At 42.5% G+C, this 23,039-nt stretch overlaps 1 protein-coding gene across 1 annotated transcript in view; it reads right to left on the reverse strand.

Moving 5' to 3' along the window:
• Positions 1-23,039, reverse strand: part of SUMF1 (sulfatase modifying factor 1) — a 91,363-nt gene that overhangs the window by 30,402 nt on the left and 37,922 nt on the right. Inside the window, exons 4-7 of the mRNA XM_047779495.1 lie at positions 19,608-19,690; positions 16,795-16,917; positions 15,924-16,038; positions 10,201-10,314 (exon numbers count right to left, since the gene is read on the reverse strand). Coding sequence (XP_047635451.1) covers positions 10,201-10,314; positions 15,924-16,038; positions 16,795-16,917; positions 19,608-19,690 — 435 coding nt within the window. The remainder of the gene's footprint in view (positions 1-10,200; positions 10,315-15,923; positions 16,039-16,794; positions 16,918-19,607; positions 19,691-23,039) is intronic.

Here is a 23,039-nt window from a genome sequence, read left to right on the forward strand (position 1 = left end):
CACCTAAGCAAGTGTCAATTTATATTTCAAACCACACCAGGAGAGGAGATCAGAACCTTAAGCAGCTGACCCATAATGGAGGCCTACTTCCACCTAGAATTTGGCAAACACCCCCTTCTGCCCAGAAAAGCTGCTCAGACCTGGCCTGTCAGCTGTGGACCCAAAGAAATAAGGGAACCAAGTGACAGAGACTCTGCAAGCCCTCCTACCCTCCTTTCCCTGTGGCCCTTTCCAGGTAAACAGAGGTGCAGGGAAGGAATAAAAAACTTTTAAGGGAAGCCAAAAACCTGGGCTTTGGTTCTGACTTCCTACGTGTTGATGAAGCAAGTTTCCTAGTATCATGGAGGTGAGGAACCATAATTAAGGATTTTGAAATTCAAACTCTCTGAAGGCAAGGATGATGTGATGTTTATGTCTGCCCCTAGCGCAAAGCAAGTGCTCAGTAAGTGCTTATTAAATAAATGGAAGAAAATAACATTATCTGGTCTAATAGACAAGAGACGTGCTGAAGGGGAAAGGATTTTCAAAAAGGAAATGTTCCGACTGAGAGATGTTTGGAAAGTAATTAGCTCTCATTTACTGAGTGCTTAGCATGTGGTGGGTACAGTGCCACTGGCTTGAATCTCTTCTTAATCCTCAGGATGACCCAATGTCCTTAAATTTCATCATTGCTCCCACTTTATATATGAGGAAACAAAATCAAAAAATGTCACCCTCCTTCCCCAAGGCTACCATGCAATCCAGTGGCACAACTAGGATGTGGAACTAAGTCTGAACCATTTAAAAACCTGCCCTGTTAACCATGTTCCACAAGGTTACTCATCTATCATGGCCTACTTTCCAAGCCAGCACCAGACCCCAGGGCTGTTGTCCAGATTTACTGTACCCCGCGAAGGGCTTGTCACATCCCCAGCAAAAGTTACACCTGAAGTAGTAAGCCAGACAAGGGCAAGATGACTCACGCAAGGCCCCTTGATATTTAAGAGCTAAATCTCAGATGGAAACCTAGGCCACTGACCTCTGCTTTCATCACATAGTGGCGGCTCTGTTATTCGGTGCAGTAGGAAGAACTTGACTGTGGACAACACATAGCCACATTAGCAAACCCTGTACTCTTTGCCTTTATTGTCTCTGTTGTAACCCCAACCTATTATGCTGACCTTCTGTCATCCCAATCTTAGAGCATATGGCTCTCTCCCCTCCCATGAGTGCTCTACACTGTGAAAAAGATAGCTCAAAAAAGCCCTTTTACTGGGCATGTCAAACCAAGGAAGGCAATTCACAAATGACTCTCCAAAGCTCCGAGCTGATTAGTTAACAGAAATTCTTTTAACAGATCTACTGCACCCCTAAAGAGGGGAAAAATATACTGCAGCAAAACTAAAAGAAAGAAACACACACACACACTCTGCTTTTACTTTTACTGTGAGTATGGAAAAGGCAAGACGCTTCAGGACTGAAGGGCAAGCAGAGGGTAGCTGTGGCTCGAGGCACCGATGATTAGGCTTGACTTCAAGAAACAGAAAGCAGCAGGGAAATAAAGGATGAAAATCCCTTCTCAGCTCACCATGAATTCCTGAAGAGGCCATGCCCTTGTGTTTGGATGCCAAGGACGTGGCACAGTGACCCACCAACTGCTGCCGTCCTTTCAAAGGGCACCTGCTCAGAGAAGCTTTCACAGCTCCAACCAGCAGGGACAGAGCTCACCCAGGGCCCTCCTCAACCACATCAGCAGCAACTCTTACCATGGCGCATCCTGATTTACCTCTCCCTAGACCATACACTTCCTAGCAGCGGCCTGTCTGGTGCATTTCTGCATCCCCGAGAGCCAGTACAGCCCCCAAATCCAATAAGTCCTCAGGAAATGTGGGCTGGCCCCAGAGCTGCAGGGCCCTGCCTCAAGCCTCCTCCCATTCACATTGTATCAATTACAAAAACACAGCCAATAATAAGGAAGAGAAAACCACCACCATAAATGACAGAGCTGATAGTCACAATGATGTTTGCCAGCTGTCTCTCAAGGTTGAAACCCATTTAAAAAAAAAAAACTTAATTTAATGGAGGGAAGAGATAAGCTCTTCATGAAGATTCAAGACACAGCTACGAAACATAAAGAAAACATTCAAAAAAGCTTAAAACCACTTAAAAATAATTTCATGAAACACAGCTACAGAGGAACAATATTTATCTAGCCTAAAATCAATATATACAGGGGAGGCGTTCCCTTGTGGTGCAGCAGGTTAAGGATCCAGAATTGTCACTGCAACAACTTGGGTCACTGCTGTGGCTCAGGTTTGATCCCTGGCCTGGGAACTTCCACATGCAGTGGGTGTGGCATATATATATGTTTCATTTGGCTGCAAGCTTATGCGGGGCAACAGTGAGATGCTGCCCTTCCTGTTGCTGTTACCACACTACACATAATAGTAACAGGGCTCACAGCCATTGTAGGATAGAACCAGCAATGATGTAGACAGAAGCTGCTGCCACATATTATTGCATGCTTGCTATTTGCCAAATACTGTGCTAAGTGGCTACAAATATTCTCTCAGTTCCTCACAACTCTACAAAGTAGGAATCTATATCCCCATTTGCAAAAGAAGCAAACTTGTCCCAGAGTAGTTAAGGGTCTTGCCCAGGGTCATACAACTGTTAAACAAGTTACAGCAGTAAAATTCAAACCTAGCTCTACTGGTCTCCACTGGCTCAACCTTTAACTGTTAATACAATAGGAACCAGATGACATAGGAGGAAAAAGGACAGTCCCACTATAATTTGCACCTATCAGGGAACATCTAGAATGCTGTGTACATTTATGGATGCCCATTTAGAAAATTTTTTCTATTCCTATTATTCAGAGGAATGTAACCTGGATTGGAAACCACGGTATTCAAGGTACAACTGAAAGAATGGGGGTGTTTATCTAGGAGAAAGATGAGGGGGCACAGGCTGTGACTATCTTCAGGCAGCTGAAAAACTTTTCATACATAAGACAGATGCCATGTTTTGAGTTCTCACCAACTGAAGAGTGAGGACCAATGAGCTGAAGCTCCTGGGGGTGGAATATTTGGTTGGCCGTGGGAAGATATCAAACAGTGAGAACATCTGGTAACACAACTAGATGCACTACAAGGTTTGAAGCTGGAGGCTTGCAGGACCATCACTGTCAAGGATACCAAAGAAGGGGTTCCTTCAGGAGTAGAGGCTGGAAGTTTCACTTCCCACCCAGATCCACCAATCCTACAATCTGAGATAGTAGGCCACGATACACTGGGGGTCCTTCTCTTTCTGCTCAGGAGAGTCAAGAGTTCTAACAGGAAATTCTGAACAAACAGTATTTTTACTACCTTCTAAATAGCAACTGGAATTAGCAATTACTCTTCTCAAACAGGAAGTATGTGTTTGGATAACGTGTTTGAAAACGTGTTTACAGTACTGAAATATCTGAGCCATATATATTCACGCCGATTTCTATTTTTCAACAGTTTTTTGTTGTTGTGGTTGTTGTTAAATGATTGACCTTGCTCCAGAGCCACAATGAAAAGTGGTAATGGGTAAACATTAGCTTTTCCTCCAGAATGATTTCCTTCTTCCACTGGGGAGAAGAAAATACAATTTTTGGAGTTCCCATTATGGCTCAGCAATTAGCGAACCCGTCTGGCATCCACGGGGACAAGAGTTCAATCCCTGGCCTTGCTCAGTGGGTTGAGGATCCGGTGTTGCCATGAGCTGTGGTGCAGGTCGCAGATATGGCTCAAATCTCACGTTGCTGTGGCATAAGCCAGCAGCCGCAGCTCTGATTCAACCCCTAGACTGGGAACCTCCATATGCCGCAGGTGTGGCCCTAAAAAGACAAAAAAAGAAAATATAATTCTTCTCATAAACTTGGCCTCAAGAGACTGATGTTTTTTGAATGCTCCATTTTCCCTTTGGTACTTATTATGTATAATTTACAACCACAGTAATTTATTATCAAGTTTAAGTCACCTGCCTTAACCATTCCACACATTTTCCATTTCAACCCCCGGTTACTTCTCCATCAAACTGATTTATTCTAAACTGTCTTCATGAACACCATATGAACGAAGACCTTATGGCAGATAAAAATCCTCAATCATCTCCTTCTCCTAGCACATACTAGGCATGAATGCTTGTAGCATGAATTAGGCTGCCAATTGGGCAGTCTATGGGTGGGGCTGTCTCAACTAAGGATGACATGATATTTATTGTTTCTTGCCAGGCTAAGACAAGGCCAGTCTCATGCCACAGGGAGAGGAGGGCTGGAAGACAGGGTAAGCAGGAGTCTAACATTTTTGATGCACAGAATTCAGTGATTCACATAGTGGTGGGCGGTCAGAGAAGAGGTTGTGGGGAAGAGGAACAATCTAATGTGGTGTTTAGAGATGGACAAATGTAATACAAGTCCAAGTCCCAAGTCGAGTCACCCAATGACAAAAAAGTATCCAAGCAGGACTGACCAGTTCAGCACCTGTACACGCTGACCTAAGGTCAGAGGGTTGGCATGTGCCCTGTGCAACGGGCAAGAACTCAGAGGAGTGTCCTTCAGAACAGGCAGGGTGCAAACTGGAAATCATGGCCAGCACACAAGGAGGGCTTATAGCCCTGCTGGTCAATTCCATTCTACCACAACACAGCCTTGCAAAACAATATATTTCCCAAGACAGCTAGAGCTTCACAATCTAGTTGAACAATCAAACTTTTGTTGACAAAAACAAACTGAATCTCTGGCTAATACAATTTGGCAAGCAGCAGGGATTCATTCAGAGGAGGAATAATTTTTGGCAACCTTTATTCCCAATGGAGTTTAAATGAGCCATGAAGCGAGACATTCATTGTAAAGATGACTATGTGATATGCTACTAAAAGCTAAGGACAGGAGGATTATTAGGCATTCATTATTTATAAATACCATTTTCCCCACTTTGCTTTCAAAGGCCAACATTCCTCATTAATTCCACTCAATAGAAGCATACAATATCCCAATTAGGCAGTCAAAAGTAACATAAACCACCACCACCACAGTACCCTTGGTGTCTAAAGGTATGAAGTATTTTCATATACAATATTATCAAATTTAATTTCCCAGTAACTTCATGAGCTAGGTATAATTATTCCCAATTTGTAGGTAAGGAAACTTAAGATATATCCTAAGTCTAAAGAGATACCCTGAATATTAACTGATAAAGCTATAATTCAAGTTACTAGACCAATTTCAAGATTAGAGTTCTTTCCCTGTGTACCTCTAAGTTAGAGTGGGAAAGATATCACAGATCACCCCATACTGTCCCATTATCAGTGAACAAGTCAACATGGTACCTAAGGAATGAGAGTGAAGACGCATGTGTGGGAAATCAGGATGCTATCTAAGCTCTACATAGTCTTTTGCTGAAAGCACCACATACTGCCACAGATTAATATGGGTCTTGGGGTTAAATAACTAAAAGAGGAGTTCCCATCATGGCTCAGCGGAAACAAACCTGACTAGTATCCATGAGGATGTGGGTTTGATCCCTGGCCTTGCTCAGTGGGTTAAGGATCTGGCATTGTCATGACTGGTGGTGTAGGTCACAGATGCAGTTCAGATCCAGCATTGCTGTGGCTATGGTACACACCAGCAGCTACAGCTCTGATTTGACCCCTAGCCTGGGAACTTCCATATACCATAGGTGCAGCGCTAAAAAGACAAAAAAAACAAACAAACCCCATAAATCCTCTTTTAAAATTATTTTTATTTGCTTTTTTAAAAAAGTAGGAGTTCCCATTTTGGTGCAGCAGAAACAAATCTGACTAGTATCCATGAGGATTCATGTTCAATCCCTGGCCTTGCTCAGTGGGTTAAGGATCTGGCATTGCCATGAACTGTGGTGTAGATCGAAGACACAGCTGGGATTCTGCATTGCTTTGGCTGTGGCGTAAGCCAGCAGCTATAGCTCTGATTTGACCCCTAGCCTGGGAATTTCCATATGCCATGGGTGCGGCCCTAAAAAGAAAAAAAAAAAAAGTAGCCATCAACAGCCACACTATGGATTGTGTCTGTGTAGAAGGAAATAGTGTCATCCTAAGCAGCTCCACAAAATACATACAGGCCTGCAGGCATGCACACTCCCCACAAACCCCTACCAAGTAAGATGGAACTGACCCTCACTTCATATGGCCAAATACCTCAGCCTCTCCTAGGGCTGTGTGTACAAAGCACACAGAGTGTTTCCACCACCTGCTTTTGCCATAAATTACTACCTGATAAAATAAACACTAATGATTAACTTTTGCTCCCTGGAAGTCACTGAACAAGAAAGATATTCCATGAACAGCCTTTGCATACAGAGCACTGACTTTTCCCAAGCTTTTGAAAAAGTTTTAAAATGATTTACCATTATGAGGTAGTCTTGGAGCTAAAATACACACATGACACTGAAGAGGTCAGTTTCTGGGTTAAAATGTTGACTAATCACATGGGTATTTTGGTTCAAAACTTTGACTGAAAATATGTTTTTGCTTATCCTTTGCCTGTGAAACGCCTGGAGTATGAACAGTGATCAAACTCTTCATTCTAGGTATCTGGAATGGGCTTTATTATAGGGTCAACTATTAGGTACCAAGTTCTTTGTTAGGCACTGGAGAAACACAGGCCATTAGGGAAGAAAGGCAAATAAATTAAGACCACAAAGAGAAATGGGAGTTTTAAGCAGATCAGATGAGAACTATCAGAACTGTGAGGAATTGTAGGCAGGACTCAAATTCCAGAGAGAAGGGAAGCCCAGAGCGCTGAGCCTGTTCCCCCAGAGGTCTCCTGATTCCAACAGCAGAAGCTCTAATGTTGAGAAGCTGAAAAGAACTTTAAATAGACTCATGGGCTAAGGAAACAAAACACTGGAACTCAGGGCCCTTCAAGGAAGAAGAATCATGGAAAACCCCTAGACTACTGGTTGGCACCCTGAAGAACTCTAACCACCTAGCCCTCACAGGCACTGAAGCTCAGCTTCAAATCATCTCAATTCCTGAATGGAATTGGCTAATATGAAACAGAAGTTCCCAGAAGCAAAGGTAAGTCCTCTTTAGACAAAGGTCTCACTATCCAGATCTCAAATAATCTCTATTGTTGTTCTCACACAATGTCTGATATTCAATCAAAAATAGCCAGGCATGTGAGAAAACAAGACATGATCAAAAGCCAAGAACAACAGACAACAGAAGCAGATCCACAGAGTAGCCAGATATTAGAGGTATCAGACACAGACTTTCATAGATGATAACTAAAAACCACAGTCAGATAGCACTACACACTGACCAGAACGGCTTAAGTTAAAAATACTGGTAATATCAAGTATTGATTAGTTTTTGTTCTTTTTCTTTGCTTAAAAGAAAGAGTATAAATACAATAAACTGTCACTATAGGTTAAATCAAAGTGGTAGATACATAGGTATCTGTTATGCTATTTTCAGTGCTTGTCTGAATTTTTGTAACATTTCATAATTAAGTTTTTAAAGAAGGAGAAAAAGGTATGGCCACAGGGATCAGCAAGGACTAAATTATTTTAGCTTTCTGAAGTCATGTTTAAGAGTTTATACTTGAGTCTTTAAACAGGGGAGAGTCAGCATTAAATGTATCCTCTATAGGAGTTCCTATTGTGGCTCAGCAGTAACTAATTCAAATATTATCCATAAGGATGTGGGTTTGATCTCTGGCCTCACTCAGTGAGTTAAGGATTCAGTGTTGCTATGAGCTGCAGGGTAGGTTGCAGATGCGGCTCAGATTTGGCATTGCTATGGCTGTGGATGAGGCCGGCAACTGCAGCTCCAATTTGACCCTATCCTGGGAACTTCCATATGCCAAGGGTGCAATCCTAAAAAAGAAAAAAAAAAAATGTCCTCTATAAAGATCATTCTAGCTGCAACAGAGCAGAAAGAGTGAAGTCAGGAAGCCCACCCGGGAAGCTACTGTAATAGTGCAGATGAGAGACAGCAGTGGTACTGGAAACGAAGGAAATTGTATAGATTTGAATGAGTCTGACTTTGCAAGGGAGTTTGGATTGAATTCTCAAAACTGTTGAATTTTATCCCAATCAAATCAGGAAGCAGAGTTCCTGGTGTGGCTCAGAGGGTTAAGAACCCAACACAGTGTCCTCAAGGATGCAGGTTTGATCCCCAGCCTTGCTCAGTAGGTTAAGGATCCAGCATTGTCGCAAGCTGTGGTATAGGTTTCAGATATGGCTAGGATTTGGTGTTGCTGTGGCTGTGGCGTAAACCAGCAGCTGCAGCTCCAATTCAATCCCTAGGCCAGGAACTTCCATATACCACAGATGCAGCTGTTTAAAAAAAAAAAAAAAAATTGAAGCACATAAGGCCTCTGTGACAGAAAGAAATCTATAAGAATGATTTATAGAGCAAAGACAATATCTGAGATAGAGCCTGGGACAGGGGACAAGAAAAAGTGGATTTTTCTGTAAATCCTTAGAAGAAACAAAAGCAATTATAAAAGTGAAAGCTAATAAGCACTCAGCTCGACAACAGATGGTGAGAGAGATACACTCACAACTTGCCAGAATTCTGAAGCCTTGCGTACCCCCTTCCAAACATGCAGATGCTTTGATCTGAGGGGGAAAAAAATTCTATTTCTGCTTCTGACAGCAAATGCCAAGTCACATCTTGCCAGTAGAGAATGGCATCTCCCAGCCACAAACCCACCGAGAATTTCACAACTTTATTCTCCTTTTGGGGAGATGGGTTGTCTCTGACCACTGCTTCCATCAACCCTGCCAGGAAGTACAAGGAAAATGAGGGGGAAATGACCATTTCTGAAGAACTCAGCTTTTTCAACTGCCCCCAAGAAAGTAGATTTCTCTCTCTAGATTATTTATGATGAACCCACATGTTATTCTGTGAAGAAAAATCAAGTACATCAAACAAATTTATCCCCACATTCTGAAAAAGGGCCCAAGACAGTTTCTTCAATTACTCTGAGCTGCTTAACCCTCCACCAAGAAGAGACTGAAGAATTAATTTTCTTTATCATTATCTTTTGTGCCTTTTCAAAAGGTTACAGTTTAAAATTAAGCGTATTAGGAATTCCTGTCATGGCACAGCAGAAACGAATTGGATCAGGAACCATGGTTGCAGGTTCGATTCCTGGCCTCACTCAGTGGGTTAAGGATCCAGCACTGCTGTGAGCTGTGGTGTAGGTTGCAGAGGCAGCTCGGATCTGGCGTTGCTGTGGCTCTCGCGTAGGCGGGCAGCAACAGCTCTAATTAGACCCCCTAGCCTGGGAACCTCCATATGCCATGGGTATGGCCCTAAAAAGATAAATTAACTAATTAATTAATTAATTAATTAAAGCATATTAAGTTCCCAGTCCGGCTAGTTTTGGTATAAATACACATTCTTAAATCTGACTTATGAATGACTAGTTTGCTAGTGATAGGATTTTTAAATGGTATTTCCCCCACAATCTGTTCATACAACAAGAAATATTCACAGACACGTTCTTTTTAAAGGATGTACTTAACACCCACATGCCCATGCCGTGTCTCAATTTTTGTATATTCTGCTGGCAGCGCTTGGTTTTCAGAGGCAAAGTAGTACACTAGCTGCATTCAACATTCCTCCCATACCAGAATAGGTAAAACTTAGGCAAACGTGGTTGTCTAAATTCCCAAGGTTTATGATGCACTGAACTGACACACTGTGGAGTTCAGGAAATAATCACGGAATGACTCAACTTCCTGACTCAACATTCACCCAGAAAAAAAATCCTTTCTCATTTTCCCCAAACAATGCTCCTCAAGCAAAATTTCAACCAATGAAAACTCAGGCAAACAGCTGTATAATAAATACCGTTTATCAGATCACACTAGTTATTAATAAACATTAATGAGTTTTGCATAGTTATTTCTTTATCTCACTTCGACCACATTTATGAGGCTGAATATAATTTCTAAAGTTATAGGAAAAGTCCCTCAAACCATTATCACCATCATAATCCAGCAGCTGGCAAAATGCCCATAGACATTTCTATGCAATGCTTTAAGGTTGAAATAATGCTTAATATCCCTTTGGGGACATTTCAAGATTAATTTCATTAGTACATAAATACCCTTCAGAAACACATGAAACTCCTGCCACAGACTGTCCAGGGAATGGATGTAGCTTTTTCATGATACATACTCTGAGACTGATACTTACTGGGTTAATTGTTTCTTCAGCAGCATGGTGAATGGTCCACCAGTCTGAGGTCCATTCCCAGGCGTTCCCTACTATATTGTAAAGGCCATAACCATTGGGAGGAAAGGCGTCAACCTAAAAATAAAAAAGGGGGGGACATGCTGTCAAACTACTCACCTTGTCTTTCTAGAAAATCTCTTCAGTGCAGAAATGTACAAAGAGCTGTGCCTTCAAAGAATATTAATTTTCATTCCAACAGTGAAAATAACAATCTGGCCAATGTAAAAACAAAGAAAAGCCCTGAGCTCTCAGGGGGTCAAGGGGAGTTTAGAAACCTAAGGGGAGTTAATATTACATGGTCAGAAAGTCAGTGAAATTATTCCTGATAGACTATTATTGATGATAAGTCAAATCTGTATCTGACTGGGCAGTGGGGGAGGGGAGGTCATGATCTTTAGACCTTCAAAAGCATAACAGAAACATCATTTTAGAGGTGGTATAAGTTTTGTCATCATAGCTGAGCTCTGTTGGCCACACAATGTCTTTGAGCACGGAGAGATGCCCAAGCCAATTCTGTCCTCTCCACCAGCCCCCACCAACTCACCAGCTTATCTTTAAGCCTCAGTCTTCATCATTAAAACACTGCGGGGACTTGTTTGTATAAAGAAAATGTGAATTTGTTATCAACCATAACTATAATACACAAAGGGTTTGCAATCTTTGGGACCTGAAGTATGAGGCAAGTAACACGGGCTCTTCAGAAAGCAATTATATCACATTTCAAGGCAGACCAGACAGCCTGCCACAGAATATTGTCAAAGACTCGGTACCAAAGCATGAAGCTTGTGTAAAAAGAAGGGTGGGATAGAGGTCAGGAAAAAAAAATCTTTGACTGAAAAGTAAATATGTACAGAACACATTTACTTTTAAAGCCTCAAAATTTTTTCCAACAGTTTTTAGTAGAAATTCTCAAACCTGGGAGTTCCTGTCATGGCACAGCGGTTAACGAATCCGACTAAGGAACCATGAGGTTACGGGTTCGATCCCTGCCCTTGCTCAGTGGGTTAAGGATCCAGCATTGCCACGAGCTGTGGTGTAGGTCACAGACATGGCTCGGATCCCACGTTGCTGTGGCTCTGGCGTAGGCTGGTGGCTACAGCTCCGATTAGACCCCTAGCCTGGGAACTTCCATATGCCGCGGAAGCAGCCCTAGAAAAGGCAAAACGACAAAAAAAAAAAAACTAAGAAATTAAAAAAAAGAAATTCTCAAATCTGAAGAAAATCTTTACAAATTTTTTTTAAAATGAAAAAAATATCAAGTTATCTTCGAGGTTCTTTTCTAAAAAAATCTTTCTGTAAAGTCAAGTTTTTTCCCAATGAATGAGGTCAGACAGAAAGGAATAAAATTCATTTCTATTTGGCTTCAGAAGATTTCAGATCTACGCATACATATGGAAACATCTGATACTTGGGCAATTCAGAGCACTTCAATCAAAGTTGTGAAGCTATGCAGAAAAAGAACTTAATCCAGATGAAGGAGAAAGCTGAAATTGTTCATCACTCTGCTTCCTTATTAAGCATACATCATGGAAACAGGGTGCCTATTCATTGCTTCATTCAGTAATTCCATGCATGTCGACTGAAGGCAGGAAGGGTTTGATGCCTTAAGATGTAAAAGAGCTTTAATGAGAGAGAGAGAGGAAGATGGCACCAAAAATAAAAAATCCAGGCCTGAAAGGCAGGGTGGGATGAGTAGGATAAGAGGATGAAAGAAAATGCACAGAAACTTCCTGGAGGGAGAGAGTTCAGGCTGAAGGTGAGCTGTCCTCTACAAAGGTAGAGGCATCTCGCTGACATCAAGGTCAGAGTTCAAAGGTCAAAGAGGGAGTAAAGAAGGAGAGGCCAGAGGCATAAACTATTCTTTCAAGAATTTGGAGATGATCATAAAGAGCAAGATGGAATAATAGCTAGAAGGAAGAAGAAAGAAAAGAAGAAATTAATGTTTCAGGGAAAGAAGGGAAGGAGCAGGGGGGCATGAGAGCAATTAAAAGATGAAATGAACTTTCTGGAGGAAGGCATTAATTCTCAGGCTTAGAGAGCAGACAAGTGGGTTGGGTGGGGGTGCCTCTCGAGTCAACCTTAGGTTTTCTTTAGGTGCCAATACTTAGCAATTGCTGGGGAAGCAAGGCAACCTATGTGGTACTGTTAAACTGTAAGATGAGGAAATAATAGCATCTACTCAAAAGTTTGAGGTTTTTCCCCTCTTTAAATAATTTGATGTTTAAGATAAAATCTGGAGGTCACCACCACCAAAATTACCAAATGAGAGTATAAAAATGTTAACTGCTGCTGTTAAATTAATCACACCAACCAACACTTCCTTCCAGAAAGCTCAAAGGAAAACAAATGTATATAAGAAATACTTCAAACATGCTTATTTTCAGGTGAATGAGCTGATACGCATGAAAAACAAACATATGAACAACTGTACAACAGAGGCCTAAAGAAATAAAAATCCAGTTCTTCAGGTTCACTGCGGTCAGTATAGTTCACTCAGTCTAAAATAAGATCACAAATAATAAACTATATTAAATAGAAGCTAAAGGAGCTATTTCTCTATAGTCCATCCCATTATTAAAGTTTAATCCCTGCTCTCATCTGACCAGAGCCTGTGGACACACCACAGCAGCAAAGGGGGACTTGAGATAATTCTCTAGGTAAACAGTCCCAATGAAAAGATATGGACCTTGTCAAGACTCATTCCAAACACAGGAGGAAGTGGCCTCTATGTAACTTGCTGCTTTTTTCCTCCTCAGGTCCTGTTTCTCATGCTGGTCATTTGAGGGTTCCTTATAACTTGTTTTGTCTTGGGAATTTCCACAGCAACTTCTCCACTTCTCCAGGTTAAGTTCTGTTGAATATACTCCAAGGTGACATCTGCTTAACTCCCAGTTAAATGTCCCAACTCTCAACATCTATAAAGTATCCTTATTTCCTACGGAACTGTGTGTTTTCTTTCTGAAAAGGTACACTGACTTGAGAATAAATGACTATTTTCCTTGGAGGCTCATGTGCTTGAATGGTGATATGAAATTCTGTAGCCATAAGCATGGTAAAACATTCCTAACTGTCCAATACTACTGCTTGTGGCCTTTTATGAAAACTGGCAGGCACTTATACAACTTGTGTGGTCCATCAAACACCCCTGCTGCAGGCTTCCAGGCCAGCGCAGTGGCCCTACTTCACACAGCCCCACATCCACGAGGAGAATCCGGGCTGCCGAGGCCCTTCTCAAGCCGTGTAATGGCTGACATCCTGTTGTCCACATCAACCAGCATCTTTCCCAGAGCCTCACAAGCATCCCCCTTGGGCACCTTAACCAATATTCTTCATCCTACAGGGCTGCTTCTGCTGACCAAACGAGGCCCATGAGGTACTGGCTAGGCTTTTTATCCATGCAAAGTTAGAGGAAAGGTTGAGATCATTTAGCCAAGGTCACTCATTTTACTGAATAAAATGATGTGCCCTTGAGAGCACAAGCTATTCCCAAAGGAAACTTCAGAAGAGCCCACTTCTAGATGGCCTCACTAGCCCTTTGCCTCTGCTGAATAAGACATCTGGTTCCCAATGGCTTGTGTCAGTTCCGTTATCACATACCTAACTCATACACTTGGAATTTTACAAATACACACATATGCACTCATACGCCTATTTAAGGGCAATTTATTCTCATGCAATTAATTTTTTACATTAATTCTACCAAAAATAAAACTATAACGCTTCAACTCTATGGCTCAAAGTATTTTTAAAGTTCCGACAGATCGAGTCGCCTCACCCTTCATCTTTTCCAAAGACACTAGGGGTCCTTCTCACTTGTTTATTATTTCAGTTGAAATTTTGGAATCATTTATTGGGCCATGTTCCAAATAACATGTCTTTGTTACATTTATAAATAAATTTTGTAATAATTATTTATGTGTGAAACAAAAATGCAAATATTTTTTTTAAAGTAACAATTCTTTGAAAGATTGTTGAAAGAAAATTATTCTCTGTAACAACAAACCCAGTAAGGTACTACTGCCCCACAACAAGACATCTTTCCTCACTGTGTTAAGAGAAAACAAAATGCTTTGAACATTGCTTCATTAGTGTATGGTTTTGCCAACAAAAGAGCAGAGAGGAGGGATATACACCATCCCTCACATACTCGAGGGATATATGCCACACGCATTCTGGAAAACAGTTTGGCTGCATATCTGAAACTCCTAACAACAAAGTTTTTTAGTCTTTAACACATCATTTCACTGCTAGGAATCTAACTTTTAAAAAATCATCAGAGGGAGTTCCCGTCGTGGCGCAGTGGTTAACGAATGTGACTAGGAACCATGAGGTTGCGGGTTCGGTCCCTGCCCTTGCTCAGTGGATTAACGATCCGGCGTTGCGGCTCGGATCCCACGTTGCTGTGGCTCTGGCGTAGGCCGGTGGCTATAGCTCTGACTCCACCCCTAGCCTAGGAACCTCCATATGCCGTGGGAGCGGCCCAAGAAATAGCAAAAAGACAAAAAAAAAAATCAGAGATACAGCTTAATATCTATGTACAAGATGATCATTGTTGTTTAGCAAAAAAATATATATATATATATGTGTATATATATATATACACATATATATATATGTAACAAAAACTTGCGACAGTAAAAGGTAAAGAAATTAGGGTTCATTCAAATGGCAGATTATCCAGCTGCTAAAAGACATGTGTTTGTGAAGAAGTACTAATGACAGATAAAATGTTCCTGATATTAGGCAGGGAAGAAGAGTAGGATTTTAAATATGGTATTATCACCCAAAAGCAGTATGTAAAAAATATATGGGCACATATACACCAAAAACATTTATGTTGGCATCTATGGTAGTTAAGAGCATGAGCTTTGGAAATAAACTGATCTGGTTTAAATCCCAGTTGTGCTGCTTTCCAGCTGTGGAAACTAACTGGGCAAGTTAGTTAACCCCTCTGTGCCTCAGAATGCTCACCTGGAAAATGGGGATAATAGCACCCACCTTACAGAGATGAACAGATATTAAATGAGGTAATTTGTGCAAATGGCTCCCACCATGCCTGGCACACTGCAAGCACTCACTACAAGCCATTATTAGCATCATCAACATGGAAAATGAATGGGAGGAAATGCATCAAAATGCTAATGGGGGGTGGTATTTATTTGAGTGGGAGGATTCCAGGGCCTTCAAATTTTCCGCTTTATACTCTTCCAGTTTTTTCAAAGTTTCTATAGTTAAGTATTACAGAATCAGAAGAAAAAAATTATCATGAAAAAGAACTTTTTTTTTTTTTTTTGCTTTTTTAGGGCCATATCCATGGCATATGGAAGTTCCCAGGCTAGGGGTTGAATTGGAACTGCAGCTGTCGGCCTATACCACAGCGGCAGCAATGTGTGATCTGAGCTGCATCTGTGACCTACACCACAGCTCACGACAATGCCGGATCCTTAACCAATGAGTGAGGCCAGGGATCAAACCCAAATCCTCAAGGATACTAGTCAGATGTGTTTTTGCTGCACCACAACAAGAACTCCTCCTCTGATTAATAGCATTTGCTACATGCAGTAGTGAACAAGGCAGGAAGGAAACAACACATGGGGCAGAGAGTAAACAATACTTTCACTCGTTCTAGTAGTTTCTCAAGGTACTGCGGCTGTCACCCCCCCTTCACAAGCCCTGCTACTCACAGGCGCAGTTCCTTGGAAGCCGTCCTCTCCGGTGTTGGTCACAGGAAACTCGCCCTGCCAAATGTTGGCATAATGTTGCCCTTTTGGCTGCAGTTTGTTGCCCCAGGGGAAAAGTCTGTCAGGAGAGAGACAGGCATTAGCCTGTCAAACAGGCAGAGGCTTCTGGACTAAAGTCAAGAGGAGGAAGGCAGTGAAAGAGAGAACAATGCTTGCTTGTTCCAAGTAAACTATTTTTTTTTAGTTTACATAAAAACATAAAGCTTTTAATCAGGATTTTTTTTTTTTTAACTTTCCCACATAACCAGTTCATGTCAAGTTCACGACCACCTCAGTCTCTACTGAGGACTCAGAAGGCCTGAAATAAATCACATAACTAAAAGAAGGCCTTCTAGGAGGCTGGGAAAGCAGACATCATTCTGGACTTATATGGAAGCATGATCAGGCACCACCACTCTGCACTTTTTTTTTTTATAAAGCCTTAGCTATTTTAAGTAGCCTGTCCTAGAAGATGTGACCCAAACATGAGTTTTCTGTCTCATGGCTCTGGAAGCAAAGAAATATTGCTGCTTCAGAAGATGCCTAAAATTAGAAAATCCTAAAGCAAGGCAGCCTGCCAGGGGGCTCTAGGGAGGACTTCATGACACTGGTGGGGCTGAGCCCGCCTCACCAGAAACGTGGCTCCAGGAGACTGTGAGGGGTTGATGACCCCCTGCGTCAGTGTTTCCTAGTAACTTCACCAGGAATGAGGAAAGCCCAGTAAGAAAGAGCTGTGGTGGTGACTGTGGTTTTAGGTTATTGTCTAGCCCAAGTAAGCTCCATAGATTTAGAAAAAGGCCAACATGCTGTTAGGCAACGGAGCCCCTCCAAGTACCTATTTTGCAGGCCTCCTCGACAGCTGTATTCCCACTCAGCTTCCGTGGGCAACCGCTTCCCTGCCCAAGTGCAGTACGCCATGGCATCGTTCCAGGAGACGTGGAGAACTGGGTGATCTGGCCTGGGGAACAACGAGAGGAGAGGGAGGAGGATGTGAACCAGAACAGGAAATAGAAACTGGCTTGAGCAAAGCTCCCATTACCACCTTCACTCCAAACTGTGACACTGAGGCCCTGGTTCCCAAATCAGGCACCAACCAAGCCTCATCTGTTACCCTCCACCACAGGTTTCTGGCATCCCAGGCTCCCAAATAGGTTATAGTTCCTCTTGGAACAAGACTTAAAACATTTCTTCACTTTGCAGGAAGGTGGAGACACCCCCAGCAAAGCTCATTTTGTGCAGCAGGTGTGGAGATGCACCAGCCATAGCATCCATTAAGGGAGGAATACTTGTCCTGTTACCAGGAGTGCAACAGGAGAGTTGTGAAGAGTCATCTCACAGCCACCAATGACCAACTACAGCAGGAACATAAAGGCACAGCCAGGAGTGTTCACCACAGCTCAATTCTATGGGTCATCTACACCTCAGAGCCCCCTGAGGGATCTGCTGGAGCCCCCTGGACCTGCACTGTAGTCTTGGCTTCTCCCTCTGCCCAATCCTGCTTCCTCCCCCACCCTGCCACAGGTATAGATCCCTCATAAATATTCTGCACACAAAGCTCTACCTCAGCATCTATTTCCAGAGAACCCATCCTGTAATAACCGGCTTTAAATTTTGTGTCTTTCTACTATAGACAAGTTAGTTATATCTGCCTCACTTTAGGATATTTCAAGTAAGGCTTTATTTTTTCTAAAAGTACAGAAAGGGGAGTTCCCGTCGTGGCGCAGTGGTTAACGAATCCGACTAGGAACCATGAGGTTGCGGGTTCGGTCCCTGCCCTTGCTCAGTGGGTTAACGATCCGGCGTTGCCGTGAGCTGTGGTGTAGGTTGCAGATCCGGCTCGGATCCTGCGTTGCTGTGGCTCTGGCGTAGGCCAGTGGCTACAGCTCTGACTCCACCCCTAGCCTGGGAACCTCCATATGCCGTGGGAGCGACCCAAGAAATAGCAAAAAGACAAAAAAAAAAAAAAAGTACAGAAAGGGGAGTTCCCACTGTGATGCAATGGGACTGGCTGCATCTTGGGAGCGCTGGGTCTAAGATTCGACCCCCAGCCCGGAAAGTGGGTTGAGGATCCAGCGTTGCCGCAACTATGGCTTAGGTTGTGACTGCAGCTTGGATCTGATCCCTGGCCCAGGAAGTCCATACGCCGTAGGATGGTCCAAAATGAAAACAAAAACAAAAACGAAAACTAAAAACAAGATACAGACAGGTAAGGAAGGTTAGGAAAAAAGCCTGAGAGTAAGGGATAAACGTGTTTACCTAGCACCAGATAACTTTAATTCCCTGCTCACTTTCTCAGAGAGACTCCATCTCCTCATCCATTTCTTAAATATCTTTGAATTCCCTACAGTAATTACACCATGACTTTGATATATTCTTTCAACAAGCATTTACTGAGGACCTACTATGTGACAGTCAGTGCTTTCAGCACTGAAATTAAGATATGCACTTTTCTCAGAAGAAGGATAATCAATGGATAAAATACATTCCCCTCTGGTTCCTCCTTCTACTCTTAGCTTTTTCTTGTACTATTAAATTCAAGAAAGATGATATTAATTCACAGCTAAAAGGCCATCAACCTAAGATACCCAAAAACCCCACAGTTTTCAACCTCACAGTCTATTTCTACCACACAGGCTGCCAACTCAGGCTCTGGAAAGACTTCCAACATTTGTCAAGGGGCCATATCCTTAAAGTTGAGCTTCACGGAAGTTCCAGTCATGGCGCAGTGGAAACAAATCCAACTAGGAACCATGAGGTTTCAGGTTCTATCCCTGGCTTCGCTCAGTGGGTTAAGGATCTGGCACTGCTGTGGCTACAGCATAGGCTGGCAGCTGTAGTTGTGATTAGACCCCTAGTCTGGGGAGCTCCGTGCGTCACAGGTGTAGTCCTAAAAAGAAAAAAAAAAAGAAAAAGAAAAAAAAGCTGGACTTCACGTACTCCCAGCTTCCTGACAATGAGGGCAATAACCAGGAATGTTGTCAAAAATAGAGGCTCGAAAATCCCATCTGAAAAACTGGGTTAGGAGAACAGTTTTCTTGGGCTGTTGAGATGCTGAGTCCTGACCCAAACCTTTCTCCATCTCCAGGGCTTAAAATGCTACTCTATTTTTGCTTGAGATAATTATTTCTTTGCCACCTTCGAGACTTGCTGACCGACTTGCAGCTCTGTGTGGTTTTTTTTTTCTTTTTTTTTCCTTTTTTTCAGTCTAATGGTGGCTTCAAAGTATGTCAGTCCAGAACTGGAGATAACATGAGTCCTATACCCAAGCCTGAGCTCCCACAGTGGCAATCTGGCAGGACATCACTTATCTGTAAGGCAGCCTTTTTCTTCATAGTGACCCAATCATGAGGGCAGGAAAACAGGTTAAACATGGCATGAGATTTGTAATAGGGCCATCAAAGAGGGGAAAAATATCTACGAGAGGGAACTCCGACAGGCCAAGCGAGGAAGGAAAGAGGCCCCTGTGAGCTAGGTGTACTGTTTGAGTGTGTACCTACATTATTTCCCACTATCCTATTTTCCTACCACCCAATCAGAATTAGTTATACTCACCCTTTTACAGAAGATGGCTGTTAAGTTCCTTGTGTATAGCACAGGCATCTATTCTGGAATGAAACATGTCATCTGGAGAAAGAATCACTGCCTTACCTGTGTACAACAGTAGAGTCTGGCCCTTCTGGGTGTCTCCAGTTAGCACCTTTAACAGGTAACCACCAGGGAGCAGCTGCAACCTCAAAGAAACCCAGAATAAGCTGAGGTTAGCTGTGAAGCCTCTAGAAAGACACTGACTCAGACTGTGCAGAACAAATCTCACCTATGATCTTCAACTTCCATTTGAATTACCCAATACATTTACCAGAATATCAACAACAAAGATTTACATGTAACTAAGTCTTTCACAGAAAAGCATTATCTCATATCATAAAGCACCACAGTGACTAAATAAATTTGTATCTAAATGGTGTGTATCTCCAAGAATTGTAAAAAGATGCACTGCTAGCTAATCCTCTATAATCTCTAACAAGTGAGAGGCAGTCCTGCTCCTATTTCAAAGACGCAGAAACGGTGTTAATCTTACAATTAAGTGCCAGGCTGAAGGTCAACCAAAATGGTCAGAGAACAAGCTCAAACATGGAATAAATAGCTAGAAATATTTTCAAAAGACCTTGGTTAATATCCAGCCTGACATTTGCTGTGTGGCTCTGGGCAAGTTCACTGCTTATCTGGCCTCAATGTCCTCATCTGTGAAATGGGAGCAGATGCCCCCTCCCCAACTCACCTACCTCAGACTACAGAGAAGGTTGAATCAGACAGAACTGGGAAGTGCTCAGCCCAGATCCCACTCCCAGGACCTTAACTCCTACATTACAGTTCTATGAACACAAATAACAATAACTAGCAGCCCTCCGTTTAGTGACTGGTTGAGAACTTGGCCTTAGGGTCAGTCAAAGTGGGATGTGAATCATGGCTCTGCCACACACAGTATAACCTCTGGAAAACTACTGAACCTCCCCAAGCCTGCTTTCTCATTTGTAGGTAAAGACAGTAACAATGGCTGCCTCAGGGGTTATCACAAGGAGGAAAGAGAACCTACACAAAGGGCTTATGACTATGCCTAGCACTTAGTAAGCAGTCAGTAAAGGGAACCAGTCTCAACCATTTGAACTTGACAGTCAGGATGAGAGTTATAAAAAAAATCATCAGCAGCAGCATGCTAATACTAACTAAAAAATAGAAGTTTGGAAGGAAAAAAAAAATCCACAGGTGAGATTAAGGAAAAGTTGGAAAAAAATAAAAAATCTAATACCCAGGGGAGGGGCAGGAAAGAAGTTTGCAAAGCATTCTTGTAATATAAAGCAGAGCCGGCTCAAGGTTATCCCCATGACAATGTTACTCTCAATCCTCTGCATCCTGATGAGCCAGGCTGTGTGGAAGGGAAGGGGTATGTCCCCACTAACAATCACAGCAATCACTGCAAACACCAAACCCTGTTCTTGTTCTTTTTTCCCATCAGCACAATCAAAACACTCATGGTATTCCAATCACAATTTTTTGATGGAAAAAACCCAATTCTCTTCTATTTCAACGAAAGAGGCATTACGTCCTTAAAGGACACTACTGCAAAGTGTTTTATTTTTCAGAACAGGAGAGGAGAAGGCACGGCTTTTATTTCTTCTGTGACACTGCAGAATCTTTAATCAGGGATGTTCTCACTAACAAAACCTTGATATTCAGGAGCCAGTGACAGGTAATTCATCCCATGTCAAGGGAAGACGTGCAGAGAAAGCCCAGGTAGTCCCATTCTTATGTTTAAATATCTTCAGATCACTCACTCAACTCTACCCTGTCCCCAGCACTAAGGTCACTAAAAGGTTCTATTTCTCAAATTAAAAAAAAAAAGGAGTTTCCGTCATGGAGTAGTGGAAACAAATCCAACTAGGAGCCAGTTGCGGGCCTCACTCAATGGGTTAAGAATCCGCGGTTGCTGTGAGCTGTGGCGTAGGTCTCAGACGCAGCTTGGATCAGGCGCTGCTATGGCTCTGGCATAGGCTGGTGGCTACAGCTCTGATTAGACCCCTGGCCTGGGAACCTCCATATGCTGCGGGTGCGGCCCTAAAAAGACAAAAGACAAAAAAGAAGAAGAAGAAAAAGAAAAAAAGACAAATATGGCAAAATGCTAACCTTTGTTAAATCTGGGTAGGAGAAACTAGAATGCCTATTTTTCTTAAACACTATTGTGTTTTGAAATATTTCATCAGTCTACGGCCATATCACCCTGAATGCACCTGATCTCCTCTGAAATATTTCATCATTAGCAATTTTTTAAAGGGATTTATTTATCTATTCTACTATTAATGGGTATCTGGAGAGTTTCCAGTTTGGGCTATTATGAATGGTGCTACTTCTGTGAACATTCTTGAGAGCTCATGACTTAGAAAATACATGATGGCACACTGTGGAGTGGAACTGCTGGATCCCAGGGAAGATCACGCCCAGCTTCAGAAAAGCCAGCCAAACGCAGCTTTCGGGCATAAGTCCTCCAACCTTCCCGACTTTCATCCATGGGGAATTTTACAATGTGGGCTTATGTGCTGGAGACCCAGCGTGGCTACTCCAGTGGCCTCTGAGTCATTCCCTTTTCCCTCTTCCCCTCAACTCACTCCAGTTGCAAATATTGATAGAGTACCAACTACCTGCCAGGCACTGAGCCTAATTCCTAAAGGAGATCTTCAACTTCCAGAATCCTGAGAGTATGGCCTAAGGCAGTGGATAGATTGAGAGTTTTTAAATTATTGATTGGACAGACTTATCTGACATGGTTAACTACACAAATTGGGGTATAAAGTATGAACCTAGTCACTTTATTTTCTTTCAAAAATATGTATGAAATTCAAGTGAGTGGATCCAGGTACCACTGTATACACATCTGTACTAGAGTTCTGACTCAGTTTGCTCCCTATCATGCACAAACACTTTTTCTCATTCTAGGTATTCACTTTTCATTCATTCCAGTGCCACTCTTTTCTGAAATCTCCCACAGTTCTTAGCAACCTACCCAATACAGACCACCTTGGCACTGCTGACACAATAGGCCATATAGGAGGGGGCCTGTCCTATGCACTGTGCTCAGCAGCACCCCTGAACTCTCCCCACCACATGCCAGTAGCACCCTACCCTCCACCCAACTGTGACAACGAAAATGTCTCCACGTTCACCAAGCCCCACACCAGACAAAGCTTGGGGGCCTATGAGAGAACCAAACGACATACCATCTGTGAGAAAGACCATAAGTCTCCATTGTAAGAGTCAGATGCTGAGGCAAGAACCATTTCCCCATCGGACACATGAAGGCGGAAACAAAAGCAATCAATGTCACTCCACAACAGAGGACCTAGGTCATCCTAACTAAGATGCCCTGGGAAAGCCATGATGTTTTCTGGCCAAATTTATGGCAAATACCATCCAATGTCACCTAATGACTTCCTCTTCCAAATATCACTGTTTTACCTGCATGTTTTTAAAAGCTTGTTCTTGAACTCCTGGTCATGTCTGGGAAATAAATGCTATTCCACTATGTTC

Source organism: Phacochoerus africanus, chromosome 1 (genome assembly GCF_016906955.1).
Source record: "Phacochoerus africanus isolate WHEZ1 chromosome 1, ROS_Pafr_v1, whole genome shotgun sequence".
In the NCBI taxonomy this organism is placed as follows: domain Eukaryota; kingdom Metazoa; phylum Chordata; class Mammalia; order Artiodactyla; family Suidae; genus Phacochoerus; species Phacochoerus africanus.